Genomic DNA, 24152 nt, shown 5'->3' on the forward strand with positions numbered 1-24152 from the left:
TGAGGTCTCTAAGTGAGGTCCCGTGGGGTTCCTTACACTGAGGGAACATTTACGTGGGGGAACACTTCCCTGTAAACCCAGAGAGTCGGGCAGCCCGTGTGCCCCTCTCCAGGAAGACCTGTGTCGTGGATCGTGGGTCCCATTGAATGCAGGTCATACCTCAAGCAGAGGACAGTCTGCGAGGATGGTCAATGGATCAGGTCCCTTCCTCCAAGCAAATATCAAGGTTCAGGTGAAAGGAGATCTGACCAGGTTGCCTACCTTGCTTTCCTTGCGCCCCAGGTCAGCCTCAGAAAGGAAGTGAATGGATGATAGGAAATGGCTTCCTCCCCAAAACACTGTTTTTAACATTAAAACAGGAAGACTCGTGTGTGTTCATGTGTGTGTGGGAGAGGGAGAGAGAGGGAGACAGGGAGAGAGAGAGAGAGAGGGAGAAGCGGGGTGGGGGGGGGGAAGCGAGAAAGAAGATGGATTATTAGGAGGAGAAAGGCCACTTGGTCACCCTTGCATGAGCCTGCCGGGAGGAAATCTGCTCTGCCTCTTACCCTGAACAATCTTCCAACTTGGTCAAGCAAGTGCACAGCAAAATGCCTCCACGCGGAGCAGTTCCTCCCAGGGAGATTGACAGGGGGCGCCCCAGGCCCCGCCCCCACGCAGTCCCGCCTCAGCGTGGCCAGACCCCGCCCCTTTCCGGAACAACCCAGGCAGTGCCTCTGCCGTCAGACTCAGCCCACGTGACGTGTGGCTCTTCCTTGTATGAAGCTCTTGGAGCTTTTAGAGCTCCGTTTCCCTTGTTTGGAGACGATGGGGCTGGCAACTCCAAAATACAGGATGATAGGCAGGTGTGGGCAAGTTGGGCGTGAACCACAGCCAGAACTGGGGTCAATTTGTTAACCTGCTGGATTGTGAGGGACTCAATACAAGGGTGCTGCTTTTCTAGGGGAGGGTCCGGAATGCTGTGTGTTGTTAAGAATCTAGAAAAGTTGAGCCGCTTAAAAAACAATACAGTTTTTAGTGAATGTGTATCCAGAACAGATAAGTCAAGGCCCCACTGCCAGGGTCCGACCCTGGTCTGCACCGTTCAGCCCCTCCTCTATCCTCCTCAACCACCGGAGCTTCTCCAAGCCCAAGGTCATGTCTGGGCTTGAACAGTCTTATTTTCCAAATGATTTCCAAGGACGCTGTGGAATATTTTTGAGTACAAAACACCTATTTTAAAATTAAATGAAATGCGAAGAGCAGCACTTACTTTCTCGTCTTGTTAGATAAAGCCTTCAAGTCGTCTTGCAGGTTTTGGCATCTCTCTGTCGGCTGGAGTGACTTTGCATTCAGATACGTGCTGTTTTACGAAAGAGATTAAAAAATAGATTGATTTTAAAACAGCTTATAAGATATGGTTAACAAAAATCAGATTTAATTGATAAAGTGTGCCCAAATGAAGTCTGATTTTCATCCCATTATTGGATTTCAGCATGGAAAGGGAAATTGATACTTTCACCTCCGACAATACTTTCACCTCAGTAAAGTCCAACAAAAAAGAACTGACCATGGAAGACTTTATACATTTCTTTTGTTGTTGTTGTTAAAGTATAGTTGATTTACACAATGTTGCGCCAATTTCTGCTGTACAGCAAAGTGACCCAGTCATAGATTTATATACATATCCTTTCTTATATTATCTCCTATCATGGTCTATCCCAAGAGACTGGATGTACTTCCCTGTGCTATAGAGTAGTACCCCGTTGCTTATTCATACTAAATGTAATAGTTTTCATCTACTAACCCCAAACTCCAAGTCCATCCCACTCCCTCCCCACTCCCCCTTGGCAACCACAAGTCTCTTCCCTATGTCCTTGAGTCCGTTTCTGTTCTGTAGATAGGTTCATTTGTTGCCATGTTTTAGATTCCACATACAAGTGATATCATATGGTATTTGTCTTTCTCTTTCTGACTTGCTTCACTTAGTATGAGAAGACTGCATCCATGTTGCTGCAAATGGCATCATTTTGTTCTTTTTTATGGCTGAGTAGTATTCCATTGCATATACATACCACATCTTCTTAATCCATTCATCCGTCAAAGGACATTTAGGATGCTCTCCTAGACTTTACATTTTCACTTTTTCATATTTGGAGGTCAGTATGTACAATGAACAAGTTATTGAACAGTTTTAATCGTTGTGTATGTAAGACTTTACTTTTAGAAGATGTTTTCGGGAGTTCCCATCGTGGCGCAGTGGTTAACAAATCCGACTAGGAACCATGAGGTCGCGGAACGTTCGGTCCCTGCCCTTGCTCAGTGGGTTAACGATCCCGCGTTGCCGTGAGCTGTGGTGTAGGTTGCAGACGCGGCTCGGATCCTGCGTTGCTGTGCCTCTGGCGTAAGCCGGTGGCTACAGCTCCGATTCGACCCCTAGCTTGGGAACCTCCATATGCCGCGGGAGCGGCCCAAGAAATAGCAACAACAACAACAACAACAAAAAAAAAAAAAAAAAAAAAAAAGAAGATGTTTTCGCTGGTAGGAAACAAGCAGACACAGGAGATCAATAATTCTCTTCAAGAAGAAGTCAAGGTAAATTTGGCCTTTGATTATTTATAGTCACTATAATATGACGGCCTGTTGCTATTGCTTTATGAACTTGGAAAAATGGAAGTTGAACAAAACCAAGTCAAAAAGCAAGTCAAAGAGATGGGTTATGGACTCGGGCTGTCTCATGGGCCCTGTGGACACATGTGTGCTGGTGAACCGTTTCCGGCCTCCACTGCTGTATCTCTAGCCCTCACCGCATCATGGTATTGTCATAACCTATACAAGATGGAAGAAACAAGAGCACTTGGTACCATGCCTGCCACAGTGAAAGCTCAAGAAAATATCAACAGTCACTTTCCTTATACTTCAAAAATAGGGAATTCTCATTATAGCTCAGCAGGTTATGAACCCAACTAGTATCCATGAGGATACAGGTTCAATCCCTGGACTCGCTTGGTGGGTTAAGGATCCAGTGTTCCCGTGAGCTGTGGCGTAGGTCGCAGACATGGCTAGGATCCTACGTTGCTGTGGCTGTGGCTCGGCTGGCAGCTGCAGCTCCGATTCGACCCCTAGGCTGGGAACTGCAAGTGCTGCAAGTGCGGCCCTTAAAAAAGAAAGAAAGAAAGAAAAAAAAAAGCACACAAGTCCAACTTTTTGCGAATGCCTGCATGCCTTCACTGACTCGTTCTGAAGGTATCTGCAAAGGATCTGATATGCGCTGGGAGCCAGGCACAGGGGCTGAGGAGATGGAGATGGATAAAACAGAACTTGGTCGAAATTCCCACTGTGGCGCAACCAGGTCAGGGGCATCTTGGGAGCCCTGGGATGCAGGTTCCATCTCTGGCCTGGCACAGTGGATTAAGGATCTAGTGTTGCTGCACCTGTGACTTAGGTGGCAATAGTGGCTTGGATCTGATCCCTGGCCCAGGAACTCCAAGTGCCGTGGGATGGCCAAAAAAGGAAGACAACAACAAAACAAACAAACAAACAAACAAACAGAACAAGGCCCCTGTCCCTAGTGGAGCTTGCGGGCCAGTTAAGGAGAAAGATAGGTAACCAACAAATAACCCCAAGAGTGAACACAGAACAGTGATCTATGGTTCGGATCATGAAAACAGCAGTGGATGCCATGGTTGAGCGTAATGGGGAGCCAACTGTATACTGCCGGGGCCTCCAGACAGTGTCACATACGTGGAGATCAAAGGGTAACAGGAGCTACTTTGGGAAGCAGAGGTGGGGGGGACATTCCAGATAGAGGGGAAAGCATGTGCAAAGGCCCCAGGATGTTTGAGTCGCTGAAAAGAGGGCAGGTGGGGCTCAAGGCTGACGGGTGTCTGCAGTAGTAAGGCGGGGCCAGGGCACACAGGCCTACCTGCTAAAGTGTGGTCAGGATGTATTCTAGCAGCAAGGGGGAGCGATGGAAGGTTTGGGGGCAGGGAAGCGACGTGTGTGTGTGTGTGACCTCATGCATGTTTTAAAAAGCTGACTGAAGTGTTCCCATTGTGGCTCAGCTGTTAATGAACCCCACTAGCATACATAGGGATGAGGGTTCGATCCCTGGCCTCACTCAGTGGGCTAAGGATCCAGCATTGCCGTGAGGTGTGGTGTAGGTCACAGACTCGGCTCAGATGCACGGTTGCTGTGGCTGTGGCATAGACTAGTGGCTACAGCTCCGATTCGACCCCTAGCCTGGGAACCTCCATATGCCGCGGGTGGGGCCTTAAAAAGACAAAAATTAAAAAATAAATAAAAAGCTGACTGAGTTTGGCATTGGTAGATGCAAACTACTCCATTTAGAATGGACGTCGTGGCGCAGTGGTTAACGAATCCGACTAGGAACCATGAGGTCGCGGGTTCGGTCCCTGCCCTTGCTCAGTGGGTTAACGATCCGGCGTTGCCGTGAGCTGTGGTGTAGGTTGCAGATGCAGCTTGGATCCCGTGTTGCTGTGGCTCTGGCGTAGGCCAGTGGCTACAGCTCCAATTCGACCCCTAGCCTGGGAACCTCCATATGCTGTGGGAGCAGCTCAAGAAATAGCAAAAAGACAAAAAAAAAAAAAAAAAGAATGGATAAGCAAGGAAGTCCTGCTGTATAATGCAGGGAACTGTACCAATCTCTTGAGATAGACCATGATGGAAGATAATATTGAGAAAACAAATGTATGTATACATAGGACTAGGTCACTTTACAGCAGAAATTGGCACAATGCTAAATCCACTATACTTTTAAAAAATTTAATAAAAGCTGACTGAGAGGAGTTCCCTGGTGGCTCAGCAGGTTAAGGACCTGACATTGTCACTGCTGTGGTTCGGGTCAATCCCTGGCCCAGGAACTTCCACATGCCATGGGTGTGGACAAAAAAAAAAAATTGACTGAGAAATGAAATGAGAGGAGGAGGCAGGACTTCAGAGAAAAGGTGGGAAAGTTAGGAGGTTGGGAGAGAGATGATGGCAACTTGTTGTACCAGTCAGGATGGTCTAGACCACGATGTGATAACAAACATCACCCCCTGGCAGGTGCTTTACATCTCAAAGGTCTGTTTCCTGCTCATAAAATGCCCACGAGACAGGGGGTGGCTGTCTCTCTCTCTCTTTTTTTAATTTATTTTTTCTTCTTTTTAGGGCTGCACCTGCAGCATATAGAAGTTCTTAGGCTAGGGGTCAAATCAGAGCTGCAGCTGCAGGCCTCTGCCACAGCCACAGCAACCCAAGATCCAAGCCACATGGCAACCTATTCCAGATCCTTAACCCAGGGATCGAATCTGCATCCTCACGCTGTGTCAGGTTCTTAACCCACTCAGCCACAACAGGAACTCCGGGGTAGCTTTCTAGGGTGGCCGTGCTCCACGTGACCTAGAAATCCTGCATATTGCACTCCTGGGGCACCTTCCTTTCTATGACTGACTTCTGAAATTGCTGTGGCAAGAGAAGAAAGTGCTGGAAGGTCTTACCTTATATCTAGATGCTTTGGCCTGGCCAGAACTAGCTGCATGCCCTACCTGGTTGCATAGCAGTGGTCAGAAAAGGGCAAGCATCCTCTATGCCCAGAGAAAGAGGTGATCAGGATACAAGGGTGCAGCAGAAGGAGTTCCATGCGGGCTCAGGGAGCTAAGGATCTGGCATTGTCACTGCTGTGGCTCAAGTTGCTGCTGTGGTACAGGTTCAATACCTGGCCCAGGCACAGCCAACTCCCCCTTCCCCCCCAAAAAAAACAACACACAGAAGCCCACACCCACTGTCTATTGGCAGAAAAAGAAGCTGATAGATTTGAAATCTATCATGGAGGTAAAACTGTCAGGATTTCCTAAAATATTAAATATGGGAAGTAAGGGAGCAGGACTATCAAGGTAAAGATGTAAATAAGACAGGTTCATAATTAATCCTCCATAAATACTCTTTTTTTTTTTTTTGGCCACACCCTGCAGCATGCAGAAGTTCCCAGGTCAGAGATGGAGCCCGTGCCACAGCAGTGACAATGCCAGGTCCTCAACCCCCTGAGCCACCAGGGAACTCCCAGAAAAGCTTTCTAAAAAGACGGTGCACAAAGTACATGTGGGCTTATAAAATCCCTCTTTATCTTGATATGATTTTCTCCCCCTTCCCCACTTTCTTCCTCCGTCTATCTACAGGCCTCACCTTCTGCGCTTTCTGAATGTATTATCCTACTTTCCAAGGATTTGTTTACTTCTAATTTGCTCTGTATTTGATTCAGGCAGCACCACTAATGAAGCAAATTACCCAGGCAGCAGTGCTTTGACTTATGATGGCTTTGCCAGATTGAATTGTGAAACTGTGACAAGCAGGCACCCATAGGGTTTAGTGTCAGAGAACCTGCCTTAAATCAGAGAGTATCTTTGTTAATAAAAAAATCCAAATGGCTTTGCCCAACTGAAATCACAGAAGGCCCGTGGAAAGCAAATGAGGGTGTCTGGGGTAAAGCAGAGATAAGAACATAAATGATGCAGTCAGAGGGAAAAGGGGGGTGTGAGCCAGCAGGGCCTGCCTTGAATCTGGGCTTGGCCTTTGAATCCAAAGGAAAGGGGCTTCCTTTTTATAATCTTTACTCAATAAAGGAGTTTAGAAGGATGCTACATATGGAATGTTTGTGTTGGCCCAAAATTCCTATGTTGAAATCCTGGCCCCCAAGGTATTAGAAAGTGGGGTCTTTGGGAGTTGATGGGGTCCAGAGGGGGAAGCGCTCTTGAATGGGATGAGTGCCCTTAGAAAATCAGCCCAAGAGAGCTCCCTGATCCCCTGCCACCTTGCGAGGTTACAGAGAGAGAACAGCTATCTATGGGGAAGCGGCTCTCTAGACACCGGATCTGCAGGTGCTATGATCTGGGACTTCCAGCCTCCGGAATGTGAGAAAGAGATTTCTGCTATTTATGAGCCACCCAGTCCAGGTCCAACAGCTTGCATGGATCGAGACCAGGGATGACACGGGACATGTATTAAAAACAGCTGAGGAGTTCCCATCGTGGCTCAGTGGTTAAGGAACCTGACTAGCATCCATGAGAATGCAGTTCGATCCCTGGCCTCGCTCAGTGGGTTACGGATCTGGTGGTGCCGTGAGCTGTGATGTAGGTTGCAGAAGCAGCTTGGATCTCACGTTGCTGTGGCTCTGGCATAGGCCAGCAGCTACAATTGACCCCTAGCCTGGGAACCTCCATATGCCACAGGTGCGGCCCTAAAAAAAAAAGAAAAAAAAAAAAACAGCTGACACAGAGAAGTTACTACTCAAATATTCTTGTTCTCCTAAATGCATTGCCAGGTCATTTCCTCAAACAGTAGTTATTACCAGAGGGGTCAGACACTTCTCCCACCCATAAGAAGTCACTTCACAGAGAAAGGATCAGAAATGGGGGGGGGTCCCCTGAGTTCTCTGCTTTCTTTTTCTCTCTTGCCCCCCTTTTCATTCAACGAACCTTCATAGTTTTCTTCCTTTTCATTCAAGGTCATTAAAGCCTTCCAAGGAAAGTGGTAAGATACTGACATGTGGGACCCATAAACTTTCAACGTTTGTCTACATTAGGCACTGAACCAACACAGCCTTTTTCCTGCCTCTTAGACAAGACTCCTAGCTCATGCTCTTTTCGACAATTTTCTTTTTTTCTTTTTAGGGCTGCACCTGCGGCATATGGAAATTCCCAGGCTAGGGGTCCAATCGGAGCTGCAGCTGTGAGCCTATACCACGGGCACAGCAATGGAGGATCCAAGCTGCATCTGCAACCTATGCTGCAGCTTGTAGCAACGCCAGATCCTTAACTCACTGAGCAAGGCCAGGGATTGAACCTGAATCCTCATGGATTCTAGACGGGTTCCTAACCTGCTGAGCCACAACAGGAACACCAACCATGTTTGTTATTCACAGTGTCAGAAATACCAGTGAACAACATGACTGCCATGTTTGAAGATGCCTGAAACCTGACACCATAAGGGGTGCCAGGAGCCCCTGGAGAAGTGGGAGGCATTAGACCATCCAGGGGAGGGCTAGATGGTCAGCCCTCTCTGTTATGGGAATAAGGGAGAGTTAGATGTTCCTTGGATCTGAGCCCTCGAGGGAGTTACTTGAGAGAGGAAGAGGAGAAAGCTTCCCAGTTTTTTGATGACAGAGGTCACGACCTGTGGACAGATCATATTTGAGAAGTTGGTATCCACCACAGATGAAGATATTAGAATGAATCCTTGACTTCCTTTTTTTTTTCCTTTTTTTTTTCTTTTTGGCCGCCCTGCAGCATACAGACGTTCCTGGTCCAAGGAGCAGATCCCAGCCACAGCTGTGACCTATGCCACAGCTGCAGCAATGCTGAATCCTTTAATTCACTGCGCTGGGCCAGGGATCAAACTTGTGCCCTGGAACTGCAGAGACGCTGCCAATCCCATTGCACCACAGGGGGGAACGCCATCCTTCTCGACTTCTGATTTAGGGACATCTCTCGGACAAGTCAAAGGGGACAGAGAGAAACTGATGGAGATGAACGTAGGAATTTCAGAGACCTGGAGTGACAAGCAAGCTGGTGGAAGAAGAGATGGCTGTAGGATACGAGGTGGTAATTTGTAACTAGAGGAAGGGTTACTTAGGATCAGGTTGGGATGGACCATCCAAAAGACCTGGATGTCAGGGAGCCAGAGCTACAGAGGAAGCGTATCAGAGCTTGCTGCTGGGGATCTCATATGTAGGAGTCCAGGATACGAACAGAGAGGGACCCCCTCCAACTAACTCAAGTTGGCAGTCTGGGCACTTGGGTCTGGGAGAGAAAAAGCATGGAGTCAGAAAGGCCATCCGATAAGCTGTAGGAATCTCTGGGGCCAGACTCTCATGGGTTCGAAATAAGAATTCCGTTTCTGTCAACTCTGATAGGTTTTTTGTTTTGTTTTGGCCATGTCCATAACATGTGGAAGTTCCCAGGCCAGAGATGAAACACGGGCTGCAGCAGTAGCCCAAGCCACAGCAGTGACAATGCTAGATCCTTAAACACTAGGCCATCAGGGAACTCCTGATAGCTTTTATTTCAATTTTCGGGTGAAAGCCCTTTTTAAGAACTTCTGACCGAATATAGACAAAGAAAGGAGTCAGCCTGCATATGATCAGTCAAACTCTACAGTGGAGGATGCCCCCCAGGACAAGTCACAGCAGGGATGGTGGCCGTCATCCTGGAGAGTGCTGGAACTTGGTGAACCAAGTTAGCGCTAGAAAGCTCCCACACCGGAGAGCCGAGATGGCTCTAACCGCCCTTAACATTGCCTCTTTCATTGCTCTACTTCAGGATCACAATCTTGCCTCACATGTCACTAGACAAGATTGCTTGTCCACTCCTATGTGGCCTGAGCAAGCTCTCACCAGCACGCCCAAGTCCCTGGTCCCTCAACATTCTGTCCCATCCACCTGGCAAATCTGCCATGGTGGTCGGTACAGCCTCTGGCCTAATACATTCCTTTTCCTTCCCGCCCCCCCACCCCGAGGACTGCTGGGGACCAAATCATACAGGTAGGTGGGCTGGTGCCTTGATAAATTCATAGTGTCCAATGGGCTCAGCATTCTGTATCTTGACAACCCTATTCCATGGAGCCAGCCACCTCCCTCTGCCATTTCTCTCAGTGGCTACTCTACATGTTGACTCTTCCATGCCTTCCTGACTTATGGAATCACAAGTGCTCTTTCAGGAAAAAAAAAAAAAAAAAAAAAAAGATGCTGCCAGATGAGACGTGATGGTTAGCTATAAGCCACCCTTACTTTCCATCTCAGGTAAAGAAGCCACCTGCCATCCCAACCCTCCATCTCCTCGAAGATCCAGGCCCTTCCCTTCATTTTCCTCTTTACTGAACATTCAGCTTTCCCTTGACTGTCATGCTCAATTCTGTACCATCTCAAGCTCAAAAAAAAAAAAAAAAAAAAAAAAAGCAACCCTTTCTGCTCTTCTCCGCTACCTACTATCTTACTTCTCCTTCAGATTTCAATGCACCAGCTGTTCCTTTCCTTTACCTACAAATCCATTCATGACACCGTTCTTGGAAAGCATCGCCCAATCCTGGGGAAAACCCAGGTCTCTGACTTGACCTCCCAGCAGCACCTGAATGGCTGACCACTGACTTGGCACCTGGTCCCCATCACAGCCCTCGCTCCTTCTTCTTCTACCTCTGGCTGCTGGGCAGGCTCTTTCTGGACCAGTGCATAGTGCTGGGATCTCCCACGGTTCTTCCCTTCCTGACTGTTCCTTTAAAGTAATCGACTGACACCTAGTTTCGGTATCCCCCAGGACTCGCTCCAGATCTCCTGGGTTCTCAGCCTGTCTGTTTTCTCCAAACATCTCAACCAACCTCTTTTCCCTTTTGCTCCATCCTCACACCCCTGATGTGGGGTGGTCCTGTGTGCCTGTTTGATCCTGTCATTTCCCAGCTCAAAGACCCCCATCAGCCTCAGGACATGCTCCTTAAGCCAGACACACGGAGCCATCCAGGACCTGGATGATTCCAGTCTTTTTTGTTTTTTACTGACAGTTTGCTAACCATTAAATGCATCTTTTTCCACTCCTTGCAAGTCTTATATTATGGATTTTGACTGCTTTTATTATTTAATTATAGAATTTATTTGTTTGGTACTGGCAACCAAGCCTTCAGGCACATTTTCATCACTTCAGCATGTCACAGGGAAAAAAAAAATCTTTAATAAGATGAGGAGGAAAAGATACACAAAACAAGTATTTCTTCTCTCCTTATTATCTATGTAGCTGATCTGCTTACAGAAATTCTATCTTCATAAGTCAGACTTGAGTTGAAAACCAACTGGCAAGATTTCACAAAACAGCAAGAAGCTTAGAGGCTGCACTGGCAACTGCAGACTAATAATAATTAAGGCTCTGATAATACAAAGCATATCTCTTAAACAAATGATTCTGAGTTCCCTGGTGGCTCAGCAGGTTAAAGACCCAGCATTGTCACTACTATGGTGACTGCTATGGCGTGGGTTTGATCTCTGGCCCTGGATCTTCTGCAGGCAGTGGGCTCTCCCCCACACCTCCCCCCCAAAGCAATTTCAATCCCTACAAAGTAATGTCACCAGGACTTAGTGGGCATTCACTAGGACCTCTAAACCACAGAGTTAACATCACCTTCTGAGCATGACTTGTAATTAATGCAATCATGCAACCAGTTTTCTGCATAAGGAAAACATCCCAAAGATGTAACTAAAGCGTTTCAAGAACATCTAAATTCTATTTACAGTGGCTGGAAAGGGGGCAAAACTGAATTGGGAATCTAAATGGAAAGCTTGACACTGCATCAATTTTACTCTCTCTGAAAAAAAAAGAATGTCTTAACAGATAGGGAATACAGCCTAAAAATAGAAATCCCAAACAGGTTTTCTTTCATATGTGCCCCTTGCGTGTTCCTTCCCCATTCCCGGGAAGAAAGGCGGAGAAACCAGGAGGGTACCCTGACCATCAGGAGGAAGCCTGCTGAAGACTGGTGTAACAGCTGGTCTGCCAGCTCTAGGACAGAGGGGGCAGTGGCCATCAGCGTTCACCTCCAGCTCATCAAGCAAACATGGAATTCTAATGTGCACCCCCATGCCAGGTCATTTCCCTGAGGGAGAAAGGCAAGCATCCCAGCCTCCTGGGATGGTCTGATTACTCCCTTTCCTTGACACATTAGTATTCTGGTTTATAACTCACTCTCTTAGGAGTTTGGTTAACACAAATCTGCCTTTGAAATACCAATCACACCCAAATGATAAAATCAAGTCTTGGGCAGACCCTGATCGGCCTCTTTGTTCAGTCATTTGCCACGCATCTGTGCCACAGAGAACAGGGGATACTGGAGAAAGGACAATAGACATGACAGTGTCTCTGCCTTGGAGCAGAGTCTAGTGAGGGAAACAGGCAAGAAATCACCACATTTATCATGTTGAGGCTGCAGAATGGGTGCCAACTATTTCCCACGATCATATTAGTTTCAAGAAACCACAAATCTGTGCTTTGGGGAAGTCATTTAATTCAAAATATAAGAACTACTTTTAAAATGACTACATAAAGCTTCACTCCTTTCAACATAAGCACCGCAGCCACTATAAATTGCAGAAATTATGCACGACAGTGTGAATATATTCAAAAAGAGTCCAGTGGAGCCATTCCTGCTAGAATTTGTAAACTAGAATAAATAGTCAAAGATTGAAAAATAAATTTAAAAAAATAAATTGCAGACATTTCTGCAAATAGTCTTGGATAACTCGGTTTTTCGTCTTCACTTTAACCTATCTTCACTTACCACTGACAAAGATCAATAAACTAGGTCTATTACTCAATCAGTTATCCCTATGTATTCTTGGCCCCCCTACCATTGTTGAAAGGTAGTTTTCAAAAATGGACAATCATGAATCTCATACAGATAGGAAATGAATACACATTCAAGATTTGATTTTATGCCTTATGAGGGAACCAGTTCAAAGGAGAAGCCACAGAACAGACAGACTTCTAGATCAGAATCCTAAAATGAATGTGCAAACAGGGGAAAGTCCACGCTGACCTTTCTTGAACACGGTTTGAATTTGAAAACCTTGGATGAACTGAGTATATTTTTGATACTAATATCCACACTCCTGGATGCAAAGTTCTGATATGCTTTCCTCGTTGAGCATAAAGATCAGACCAGCAACATCCACTGGATAATCGTCAGGTGCCAAGCGTTATTTTTAAACTTTATACCTGGGCCATCTCCTTTGCTCCTCACAATGAATATGCAAGGTAGGGACGGTGCGTATTTTATAGATGAGGGAAATAAGGCACCGCAAGATTAAAGAACATAGGTATGTGTCAATCCCATCCTCTCATTTTCGCGCTCCCCACAAGGTTTTATGAAATGGAAGAGTACCATGGACCTACTGTATAGCACAGGGAAATCTACTCAATACTCTGTAGTGACCTATATGGGGAAAGAATCTGAAAAGGAATGGCTATATATATACATATATAGATAACCGATTATACATATATATGTACATATATGCATATATTATATATGTCTGTGTATCTATATGTATATAACATATATATTTTTTAATTTTTATTTATTTATTTTTTGTCATTTCTTGGGCCACTCTCGCGGCACATGGAGGTTCCCAGGCTAGGGGTCCAATCGGAGCTGCAGCCACCGGCCTACGCCAGAGCCACAGCAACGCGGGATCCAAGCTGCGTCTGCAACCTGCGCCGCAGCTCACAGCAACGCCAGATCCCTAACCCACTGAGCTAGGCCAGGGATCGAACCCACAACCTCATGGTTCCTAGTCAGATTCGTTAACCACTGCGCCACGACAGGAACTCCTAACATATATATTTATATAAAACTGACTCACGTTGCTGTACATCTGAAACTAACACAACATTGTAACTCAACTACACGTCAATAAAATTTAATTTTTTTAAAAAAGAATGTACATGAAGGCACTCTGTTAGAACTGGAGTAGAGTTTTGTGGCTAAAAACCAAGTTGTTTTATCTCCCCTTATAGGGGAACTTGTCCTTCACAGGAGAGCCTATAGCACCCTCCACTCCAGGGCACCTGATTCTGAGTCACAGGAACTCACAATAGTCTCTCCTTGACCAAACTCTAGTCAGGCTCCTCTAGGGTCTTTTTCAACTAGGACTTGTTCATGGGCATGCCCCTAAGAGCCCAGTTTTAACAAGAACCCCAGTAAGTCCGTTTAGCCAGAATCCCCCACCCTCCATGCATGAGCACCCTTGATATCTGACCAAATCCCCGGGGTTATAGCCAATCACCCTGATCTGCCTTCAGCAAGATTCCCATCAGGCTGGTTTGGCGAGAATCATCCCTCACCTTTGATGCCTCCTCCACTGACCCCCACCCTGCTTCTTGGCAATAAATTCCTGCATTGCCTTGTTGTATTCAGAGTTGAGTCCAATCTCTCTCCCCTACTGCAAAATGCCATTGTCGTCGTTCCTACACTTGTTACAGTAGAATGGAATAAAATCTGCCTTACCATTTTAACAAGTGTCATGAATAATTATTCCTGTACCAGAGCCATTCTGCAATTCTATGTATTGAACTTAAGAGATAGCAGTAAAACAATTCTTGTCCATTGGCATGCAAACGAGTTATGTCCAGTGGAGAGACAACTCTCCCCCATGGTGGGAAAACTTATTTTGCTGCTCTGGGCACATTCAACTCAATATTCCTGATTTAGAAATGTGTTTGTTCCTTTGAACTGGCTGGAATACCTTACCAGTTTACTCACTGAGTTAAACAAAATCTCTAAAAAGTGTTCATTTTCATATCTATACGAGAGACATGATTTCACCTTTTAAATTAAAAAAAAAATTATTGTTATGGCCACACCTGTGGCATACGAGAACTCCCAGGCCAGGGGTTGAATTGGAGCTGCAGCTGCTGGCTTATGTCACAGCCACAACACCAGATCCAAGCCACATCCGCAAGCCACTGAGTGAGGCCAGGGATCAAACCTGCATTCTCGTGGAGACTCTGTTGGGTTCTTAACTCGCTGAGCCACAGTAGGAACTCCTAGTTTTACCTTTTTAATAAGCTTACCTTTTAACACTCTGAATGAGAGTGTGGGAAACACTTGCAAATTGAATAAATACTATCCTGATAAAGAACAAACTCTGATGGCAAACAGCACAGTTCAGATGCTACTCTGCTACACACTAAATCCTTGGCCCCTTAGAAACCATTTACCTGCCCCCAAGCTTTCAGCTTCATGTGCAATACTATCTCTTTGACAGATATGATGCAAAATTTGTCATTGATAATGCATAAAAATGCTCAGCATGGTGACTGGATCAGAGAGCCCACTTAGGCAATCCTCAGTAGAGGTTCCCAAGGTGGTTGTCATCATCACAGAATGCCTCTTGAAGCATCATCTCTCAAACTGCAATGTGCCCACACATCACCTAGGAAACCTACTAAAATGCAGATGCTGGTTCAGCACCTCTGGGATGGGGCCTGATCACCTGCTTTTCTAACCAGATCCTGGGTGGTGCCATTAACCAGAGCCACAGCAGTGACAATGCTGGCTCTTTAGCCCACGGAGCCTCCAGGGAACTCCAGAGTGACAAAGTCTTAAAAGCCTCACAGATCAAGTTCATCTGCCCTGATAATTTTTTTGTAATAATCTAGAGTACGACCTTCAAGAAATGTGGGCCTGTCTTAGGGTGAGAAGCATGAGCAGGAAAAACTACGAGAGTGAAATGAGCTAAATTACCATCTCACTAAATAAGAGTTGTTTTTTCTTTTTTGTTTTTCCAGATGAAGAGCTCAACAGAGGAAATAATGCTGGAGGAGATTTATGGTACTGGGAAAATTTAACACAATGACTTTCCTGAGTCAAACCTAGGGCTCATCCTCCCGGGGGCTCTGCCATGGACAACTTACAAATAGCGCAATTGTTCCTAACACTTGGCTTGACTTCCCCATCAAACCCAGCCCTCCAAAAGGCATTATGCAAGCAAACTGGATGACCGTTGGAGGGTACAGCCTCTTCTGAGAAAAGGCCAAACAAGTTGGAAATGTCTCCAAAATGTCAGTTAAAATCCATATTTAAGTGTCCAAACTAGTTGTGCAATTCCAGTCAAACCGTTCTTCACCCCAACCAAAAAATAAATGGAGAAATGTATCTGTCAAATATTTCCCTAATAAGGGGAGGAAGTGGGATGAACTGGGAAGTTTGGGGTGAGTAGATGCAAACTATTATATTTAGAATGGATAAGCAATGAGGCCCTACTGTATAGCACAGGGAACTATATCCCGTCTCTTGGGATAGACCATGATGGAAGATAATATAAGAAAAGGAATATGTATATATGTGTAACTGGCACTTTGCTGTACAGCAGAAATTGATACAACATTGTCAATCAACTATACTTTGATAAAAATTTTTTTTAATTTCTTCAATAAAACCTGGAGAAGTGAATCTGAGATAAGACCTTGAATGAGAAAATAATTCGAATCCACAATCTGAGTTGACTCTACAGTGCTATTTGAGATAGTCACATGGCACTGAATGGCATCTGAGAATTTAAAAATACCTAAATATTATAACCACAACAACCATTATAAAATAAGTTCAGTCATCAAAGAGTGAAAACTCTCTTATAATCTGTAAGTCCATAACTCATTTTTCTATATTCATGGTTTATACTCATTTTCAGGAAGGCATTGGTAAAACCAAGCAGGACCCTGCACGGCCTTCCTGGGAACAAAAGCCCCTCCTTGCTCCACCTCCCATTTCTTGTTTGTGGAAAAAAGCTTTAGTCTCCTCGGCCTTCAGTGAGTTCCCAAGTGCAGACATAAGCCGTTACTGATTCAGGAAGTAAGGAATGAGGAAAGGTAGGAAAAGTAGGTGAAGAAGAAAAGTTATGACAAGAGTTCAGTGATAAAACACAGTCCTCATTCCTCCTCCAGGAATATGCATAGCCATCTGACACATATCTTTGTGCTGTTCTTCAGGAACTATGGTCCCTCCCTCCCCCCCATCCAGGGAAGGATGGTGACTCCACCCTGACCACAAGCACAAGCACTAAATTCCAGACTGGTTGGAGCCAGAAGGCTGATCACTGAGATTCATGCAACATCACCCATTACCTCACCACCAACCAATCAGAAGATAGTCATGCACCCTTCAGCCCTCCCCCCTTATGTTACCTCTAAAAACCCTACCCTAAAGCCATCAAGGAGTTCAGATCTTCTGAGTATCATCTGCCCATTCTTCTTGCTTGGGGGCCCTGCAACAAACACTGTACTTTCCTTCACCACAACATGGCTTTGCTGCTTGGCGAGTGAGTGGACCTAAGTTCAGTTCGGTAACATTAGATTCAAAAATTGGAGACCTCATGTAGAGAATATAATGGAATTGTCTTTGAAAAAACAAAACAGCCCTTGTGGCTCAGTGGGTTAAGAACCCGACTAGATCCCTGGCCTTGCTCAGTGGGTTAAGCATCAGGCATTGCCACAAGCTATAGCACAGGTCACAGATGTGGCTCAGATTTGGCATTGCCATGGCTGTGGCACAGGCCTGTAGCTGCAGCTCTGATTCAACCCCTAGCCTGGGAACTTCCACATGCTGCAGACATGACCAAATAAATAAACATTCCAAAACTTGGTCAGTGAACACATCTGAACGGTGAGCAAAATACTAATTTACTGATCTATTCAAAACTGGTAGATCTCATAAAGGCCGTTTGGGTCTACTTGTGGAATTCAAGTTAATGTCACCAGAGAGAAAAATCATTGCAAAAACATCTTTCAGAAATCATGTCCAAACATTCGGGGGCCCCTGAAATATGAACTAAAATGGTGAGAAGAATATATCAGAATAAAATAAAAATAGCAAGTGGAACATCTCATCTTACTGCGGCAATTTCATAAATGTGAAATGAGGCAGAAGGCCCTACCACAGAATAATGATGATTTCTGAAATTCTGAAATGCCTTTTTTAATCTTTTTTATTAGACTATAGTTGATTTACAGTGTTGTACCAGTTTCTGCTGTACAGCAAAGAAACCCAGTCATACATAGATATACATTCCCTTTCTTATATTATCTTCCATCATGGTCTGTCCCAAGAGACTGGATATAGTTCCCTGTGCTATAGAGAAGGACCTCACTGCTTACCCATTCTAAATGTAACAGTTCACATCTGCCACACAAAGAGGGGAACTACTTCTTTTAGTCAACAGAAGCTCTCTAGACTCTTGCCATCAATAAAGACATTTTTCTATGACACATGTTGTGCAAGGCACGATGGAAAAACTATAAACTAGAATTTGTTCCAAAAGCAACTGCCAGAACTTCCCCTTGATTCTCTGTAATATGTTTCTACGTCTGTTTTTGACACAAGTGTGTCTTCCTTATCTATTTAATAGCCCCTAATAAATTTGAGCAAATGGGCAAATGAATAATAAATGAACCTGAGATACTTCAAGATTGTCACTTATCCAGGGAAAAAAAAGAGATTCCAAGGGTGATGAGGCTGAAAAGTAAAATAAAACCTGGGGTGGGGGGGTGTGGGGGGAGTCACCAGGAAGAATGAGAACCAAATGGATCTTCTGATTAACCCCCAGCTAATTATAAGATTTAATTAAGCAGAAGAACCTGGTCTGTGTTCATTCTATAGAATTGAGGTTTTACTGCATTTAAAATGATGTCCAAATGTTCTCCTTAATAATGAATGAACATGTAAAGAGCATTGGCTAACCAAATTTACTGTGCCTAGGTAAACCCTAATTAGGAAGGGTTATGACAGCATCCTGAGAGACCAATCCATCTTAAAATAGAGCAACAGCATCACCAAGGAAATTCGACAAGGAAACAGCACAATGTGATCACCTGTGAAAAGATGAAATACAATTCCTCAAATGAGCTGTTGGGTTCTGAGCAGGGCAGTCTATCAAGTCTCATCACGCAAAACTCAGAAGCAATAAGCCTGCTCAACAAAACTGAACTCTTGATTACATTAAAGCATATTAATCTCTTATCTGCATAGTCACAATTTCCCAGCTGATAAAATGTCCTGCTGTTAGTGCACTGAAAATCTGGAATAATCTGAATCCAGTTCAATCAGAGCTACTGTGTCTGGTTAGGGATTTTCAAGTAATTCGGCAGGGCCCAGGGGCTCTTGTCTCTATTTGGGAGAAGACTTCCTTCCTGTGACATCTCAGGTTCCCCTTTAATACTCCCTGCGGAGGATATTCCTTCTTGATCATCGACTAATTCCTAGTTCCGTTTCCTACTCATCTGGAAAACGAGAGTTTGTGAGGAAGATCATAGATGGTAATGAGTTCTAATGAGTTTTTAATGGATCACATTTCACAAGGAACATATTTACATTTAAAACAATGTCCTTAGGAGTTCCCGCTGTGGTTCAGTGGGTTAAGAACCCAACTAGTATCCAAGAGGAATGTGGGTTCAATACCTGGCCTCGCTCCATGGGATAAGGATCCACTGGCGCCATGGCTGTGATGTAGGCCAGCAGCTGCAGCTCTGCTTTGACCCCCTAGCCTGGGAATTTCCATATACCATGGGTATGACCTTAAAAAGAAAAAAATTAAAATTAAAAAATCAAACAATGTCCTTAAAAAATGTTTTTCTGCCTTCATGCCCAACCCTGTTGGCAGAGAGCCCCCTTCCAGTCTAGTCTGAGGACTGAGTCACTTTGACCTTCTGAAGGTGCTCCGGCCCCTCCTACTCCCCTGTCAGTGCCTTCAGGTACCCAGTTCTCACCTTCTCATCTGGCTCCCACTGCAGAGATCTGCTTTTCCAGTTGTCTCTTCTGGCCATGGTTTGCAATCATCGTTGACCTTTGGCTCCTACTGCCCTGGACAACACTTGCCCTCTCCAACCCCCAGCGCTGGCCTCTCAGAGCCTCACCCCATCCCATGTATTGACTACTGGCCAAGCCAGCCCCAGGCACTCAAACTGGGACTCAGAGGCATTAGCGATCCCAGCAAAGGCCCTAACACAGGGATTCGGCCTCTGAAAAAGATCCCAAGTTTTGGAGAGAAATGGGCTCCTCAAGCCACACCATGTGAACCCCATTCCTGTAGAAGTGTCAGGCCATAGGCAGGGGCCCAGGTGTGACCGAGCAAGGCCAAGCAGAGGAATGACCCTGAGTGAATCATTAACTGGAGCCCAGGGAATCCAACCACTGCTGCATCACAGTGGCTGCATCATGGGGTCTTCCTTGGGTCTGAACCTGCACATTTTCGTGATCTATAGACTTTTCAGAATTTCATCTATAAAAATTTGACAGGAATGAAGTGCATATCAATACACACAGGCCTCGGAGATAATGCAAGTTGGGTTTCAGACCACCAAATAAAGCAAATACCACAATGAAGTGAGTCATACAAAATTTCTGGTTTCCCAGCGCATGTAAAAGTTACGTTTATGTGATACTGTAGTCTATTAAGAGTGCAGGAGCATGATGTCTAAGAAAATCAATTACATTATTCAAAAGTACTTTATTGTGGGAGTTCCCGCTGTGGCACCACACATTAAGAATCAGACTGCAGTGGCTCAGGTTGCTGCAGAAGGGTGGGGTTTGATCCCCAGACCGATGCAGTGGGTTAAAGGATCTGGCGTTGCCACAGCTGTGATGTAGGTCACAGCTGGGGCTCAGATTCAATCCCTGGCCGGAGAACTTCCATATGCTGCAGGTGCAGTCATGAAAAAAAAAAAAAAAACTTCATTGCAAAAAAAATGCTAATCATCAGCCTTCAGGGAGTCACAGTAATAACATCAAAGATCGCTGGCCGCAGATTACTGATCACATTTCACACAGACCACCATAATAAATACAATAATAGCGAACAAAGTTGGAAATATTGCAAAAAATTACCAAAATGTAACACAGGGACGAGAAGTGAGCAAATGCTGTTGGAAAAAAAATGGTGCTAAGAGACTTGCTCAATTCAGGGTCACCATAAACCTTCAATATGTAACAAGTGTAACAGTACATAAATGTACTAGCTATGAAGCCCAATAAAATGAGGCTGGCCTGTATAAGAGAAGCAAGGAAAAGTTGAGATAAATGCACACACAGTGCTCACATTTTGTTATCGAGCATTCTTTTTTCAATTCTATCAAAACTGGAATGCATTTGTTAATTCAAGAACTAGAACATTCAGAATGATTCTTCTTATTATAGCTGTGGGTTCTTCCTTGGGCAATGAATGCTTCCATCTAATTCAACTAGTTATTATCATTTTTCTCTCAACGCTTCTATTTCTTTCCCAGGAATAATACATATTTTCTCAACTTCTTAAATCCCTTTATTAGATACAATTGAATGTAATTTGGAATTTACAAGTCTTATCACATTCTCATTCTGCCCGAGCAATTCTAAATATAAAGAGTCTGCATATACTTCTTCCAAGTTCCTGCAACTTTTTGCTTAAGATTCTTGAAATTACAATTATGGTTCTTTGACATCTTTTCTTCTGGGAAACACCAAAAAGCTTTACATATCCAGCATCCCACCTGAAACTTCTCACCTAAGGGTTGTCTGACATGGAAGAACTGATCATTTTGCCATGAGAGCTGGCTCAGAGCTAAAAACAAGCAGAACTCAAAAAAAATTTTTTGCAACAATGCAATTACTGCAGTTGTTCATATATCCAGCTTATAAGTGACAGCTAGAGTGACAGCCTTAAGGAAATCAAGATATATCTACTATTTTATTTAGTCTACCAGGCTGATAATTCACTTTATAGTTTACCAAGTATTTGCATTTAAACCTTGTTACTACGCCATGAAGTATCTTTAGCACCTGTCCCATATAATAAATACAATTTATTGCTGTGGAATATATTCTATTCGTCCAACTCACTTATTCTAGTATTCTCTGTGCAATAATTCCTTTCCTTTCCTTTCCTATGGCCACACCCACAGCATATGGAAGTTCCCAGGCCAGGGATCGAATCTGAGCTACAGCTTCAACCTATGCCACACCTGCGACTCCATGTCCTTAACCCACTGTGCCATCCAAACCTGCACCACTGCAGAGAAACACCAGATCCTTAACCTGCTGCACCACAGGGGAACTCCTGTCTTTATCTCCCTCCTTCCCCAACTTATGCTCTCAAAACACTTAATTCTTTTGCCTCTCTCTCTACCCTCCTTGCCTGGCAAATGCAGAGCCCAGGATGTCCCCAGCTCCTGGCCACCTGGGCCTACCCTGGACCAGCCAAACACTGCCAGAGAAATATCACAGAACTCTGCTGAATGATTTCATTTGCAATTCAGCTCTGCAAACTTCACATGGACCTTGAACGACACCTGGAAACCCTGCTATGTTTCTCTAATAAACTTGACTCTTTTCTCCCCTTTCCATCCTGGTCTCTCCCAGGAGACTGGATACAGTCCCCTGTCCTATATATGCAGTAGGACTTCATTGCTCATCCATTCTAAATGGAATTCCTCTTCCTCTCTTCCGTCTGCACCAACCTCCCACACTCCCTTCCTCTGCCTTCTCATCACACGGCCTTCATTCCTTCTTCACTTGGAAAACAGGAGCCCACAAAGGGCAACACCTTCACACATCTTCCACTCTGTCCGGACCCTCTCGCCTCCTGGGCTTCCATTAGTCTGCTGGGTACCGCACAGCACGGCAGACGGGGTGGTTTAAACCACAGACATCTCTTTTCTCACCATCCTGGAGGCTAAAGGGCCAAAACAAGGGGCCGCTGGGATCGGGCTCTTCCTGGTTTGTAGAAGCCACCTTCTCACCGTGTCCTGCACGGCCTTTCTCCTGGGTGCGCACCTGGAGAGAGAGCATTCAGGCGTCTCTTCCTCTTTTCATAACGACATCGATCCTACTGGATCAGGACCTCATGCTTGTGACCTGCTTGTCTCTGACTTTCCTGGAGACCCTGCCTCTAAATACAGTCAATTGGAGGCAGGGGAATGGGGGGCTAGGGCTCCAGCACACAAATTTTGGGAGGCTCTAACAGGCACATCTTCATTTTACCATGAGTTCCAACAGAAAAAAAGGCCTTGTTTTTCCATCAAAAGCCAGTATCCCCGGAGCTCCCTGATGGCACAGAGAGTTAAGGAGCTGGTGTTGCCATTGCCATGCTGCAGGTTCAATCCCTGGCCTGCGAACTTCTATGTACTATGGTTGAGAACAAAAAAAATGGAATGATTTTTTTTAAAGCCAGTAGTCCCCAACCCACTCTGAACCCCAGCCCTTAACTCCTTCCTTTTATTTATTTTTTTGGTCATTTTTTTAGGGCCTCACCCATGGCACACAGAAGTTTCCAGGCTAGGGGTAGAATCAGAGCTGCAGCTGCCAGCCTACATCACAGCCACAGCAACTCAGGATCCAGGCTGCATCTTTGACCTACACCACAGCCCCTGGCAATGCTGGATCCTTAACCCACTGAGTGAAGCCAGGAATCAAACCTGCATCCTCATGGATACTAATTGGGTTCCTTACCACTGAGCTACAATGGGAACTTCCCTTAACTCTTTCTTTTCTTTTCTCTTTCTTATTATAGGTGATTCACAATATTGTGCCCATTTTTGCTGTACAGCAAAGTGACTCAATCATACATTTATATACTTTCTTTTTCATATTCTTTTCCATCCTGGTCTATCCCAGGAGATTGGATATAGTCCCCTGTGCTGTACAGCAGGACCTCATTGCTTATCCATTCTAAATGGAATAGTTTGCATCTACTAACCCCAAATTACCAGCCCATTCTACTCCCTGCCCCCTTGGCAACCACAAGTCTGTTTTCTATGTCTGTGAATTTGCTTTTGTTTCGCAGATATGCTAATTTGTGTCATAATTTAGATCCCACGTATAAGTGACATCACATGGTATGATGGTACCTTTCGATTTCTTAGTTCACTTAGTGTGATCATCTCTAGGTCCATCCATGATGCTGTGACTAGCATTATCTCATGCTTTTTTCATGACTGAGTAGAACTTATCCCCTTCTTAAGAAAATCACGGACCCACTCATCTCTTTCTTTTGCATAACCAGAGTCTCTCTTCTCTGGACCATTCTTCCAAGAATGTACAGTTCTCCTCCCTTGACTCCATAATCCTTCTCCATCTTCCAATTCCTTTTGCTACCTCTCTCTCTAATAAATCCTCTCAAGATTTATCTAAACATCAAAGCCTCCCACTTCCCCAGTTTATTCACTCATTGGACCACTCAAATCTGCTTGCCTCGAGCTTTTAAACACCTGCCCCAAATTCAATGGACATGTCTCTCCTCTCATCTTCTGTGATTTTTTTGGTAACATCTGGCCCAGCTGACCCACCCTCTTCCCTGAAAACTCTCCTTTCATGTGATCCGTGACGTCACACACTCCTGGTTTCCTTCCACTTGCTGCTATGCCTCTTTCAAACCTCAAGATACTGCCAGGCCCTTGAACTTGCTCCTGCAAGTCTGCGTTCTCTTCTCCACCTATTTTCAGGCTAAGGGATTTCATCTTGTTTCTTGGCTTTGCCTACTGTCTCTCCAGTGATGACACGCAAATTTATACGGGCAGCTCTGACCTCTCCCTTGAGCTCCAGACTCATTTATACACTCCAGATGCCTCTCTGACAGTTCTTGGACGTCTAATAGTCTGGTCAAATGGAGCACATCC

General features: G+C 44.9%; 1 protein-coding gene across 1 annotated transcript in view; it reads right to left on the reverse strand.

Moving 5' to 3' along the window:
• ST8SIA6 (ST8 alpha-N-acetyl-neuraminide alpha-2,8-sialyltransferase 6) overlaps positions 1 to 24152 on the reverse strand; it is a 153478-nt gene that overhangs the window by 73363 nt on the left and 55963 nt on the right. Inside the window, exon 3 of the mRNA XM_021064812.1 lies at positions 1250 to 1339. Within this exon, the coding sequence (XP_020920471.1) occupies positions 1250 to 1339 (90 nt within the window). The remainder of the gene's footprint in view (positions 1 to 1249; positions 1340 to 24152) is intronic.

The sequence above is a fragment of the Sus scrofa genome, chromosome 10 (assembly GCF_000003025.6).
Source record: "Sus scrofa isolate TJ Tabasco breed Duroc chromosome 10, Sscrofa11.1, whole genome shotgun sequence".
NCBI classification, from domain to species: Eukaryota; Metazoa; Chordata; class Mammalia; order Artiodactyla; family Suidae; genus Sus; species Sus scrofa.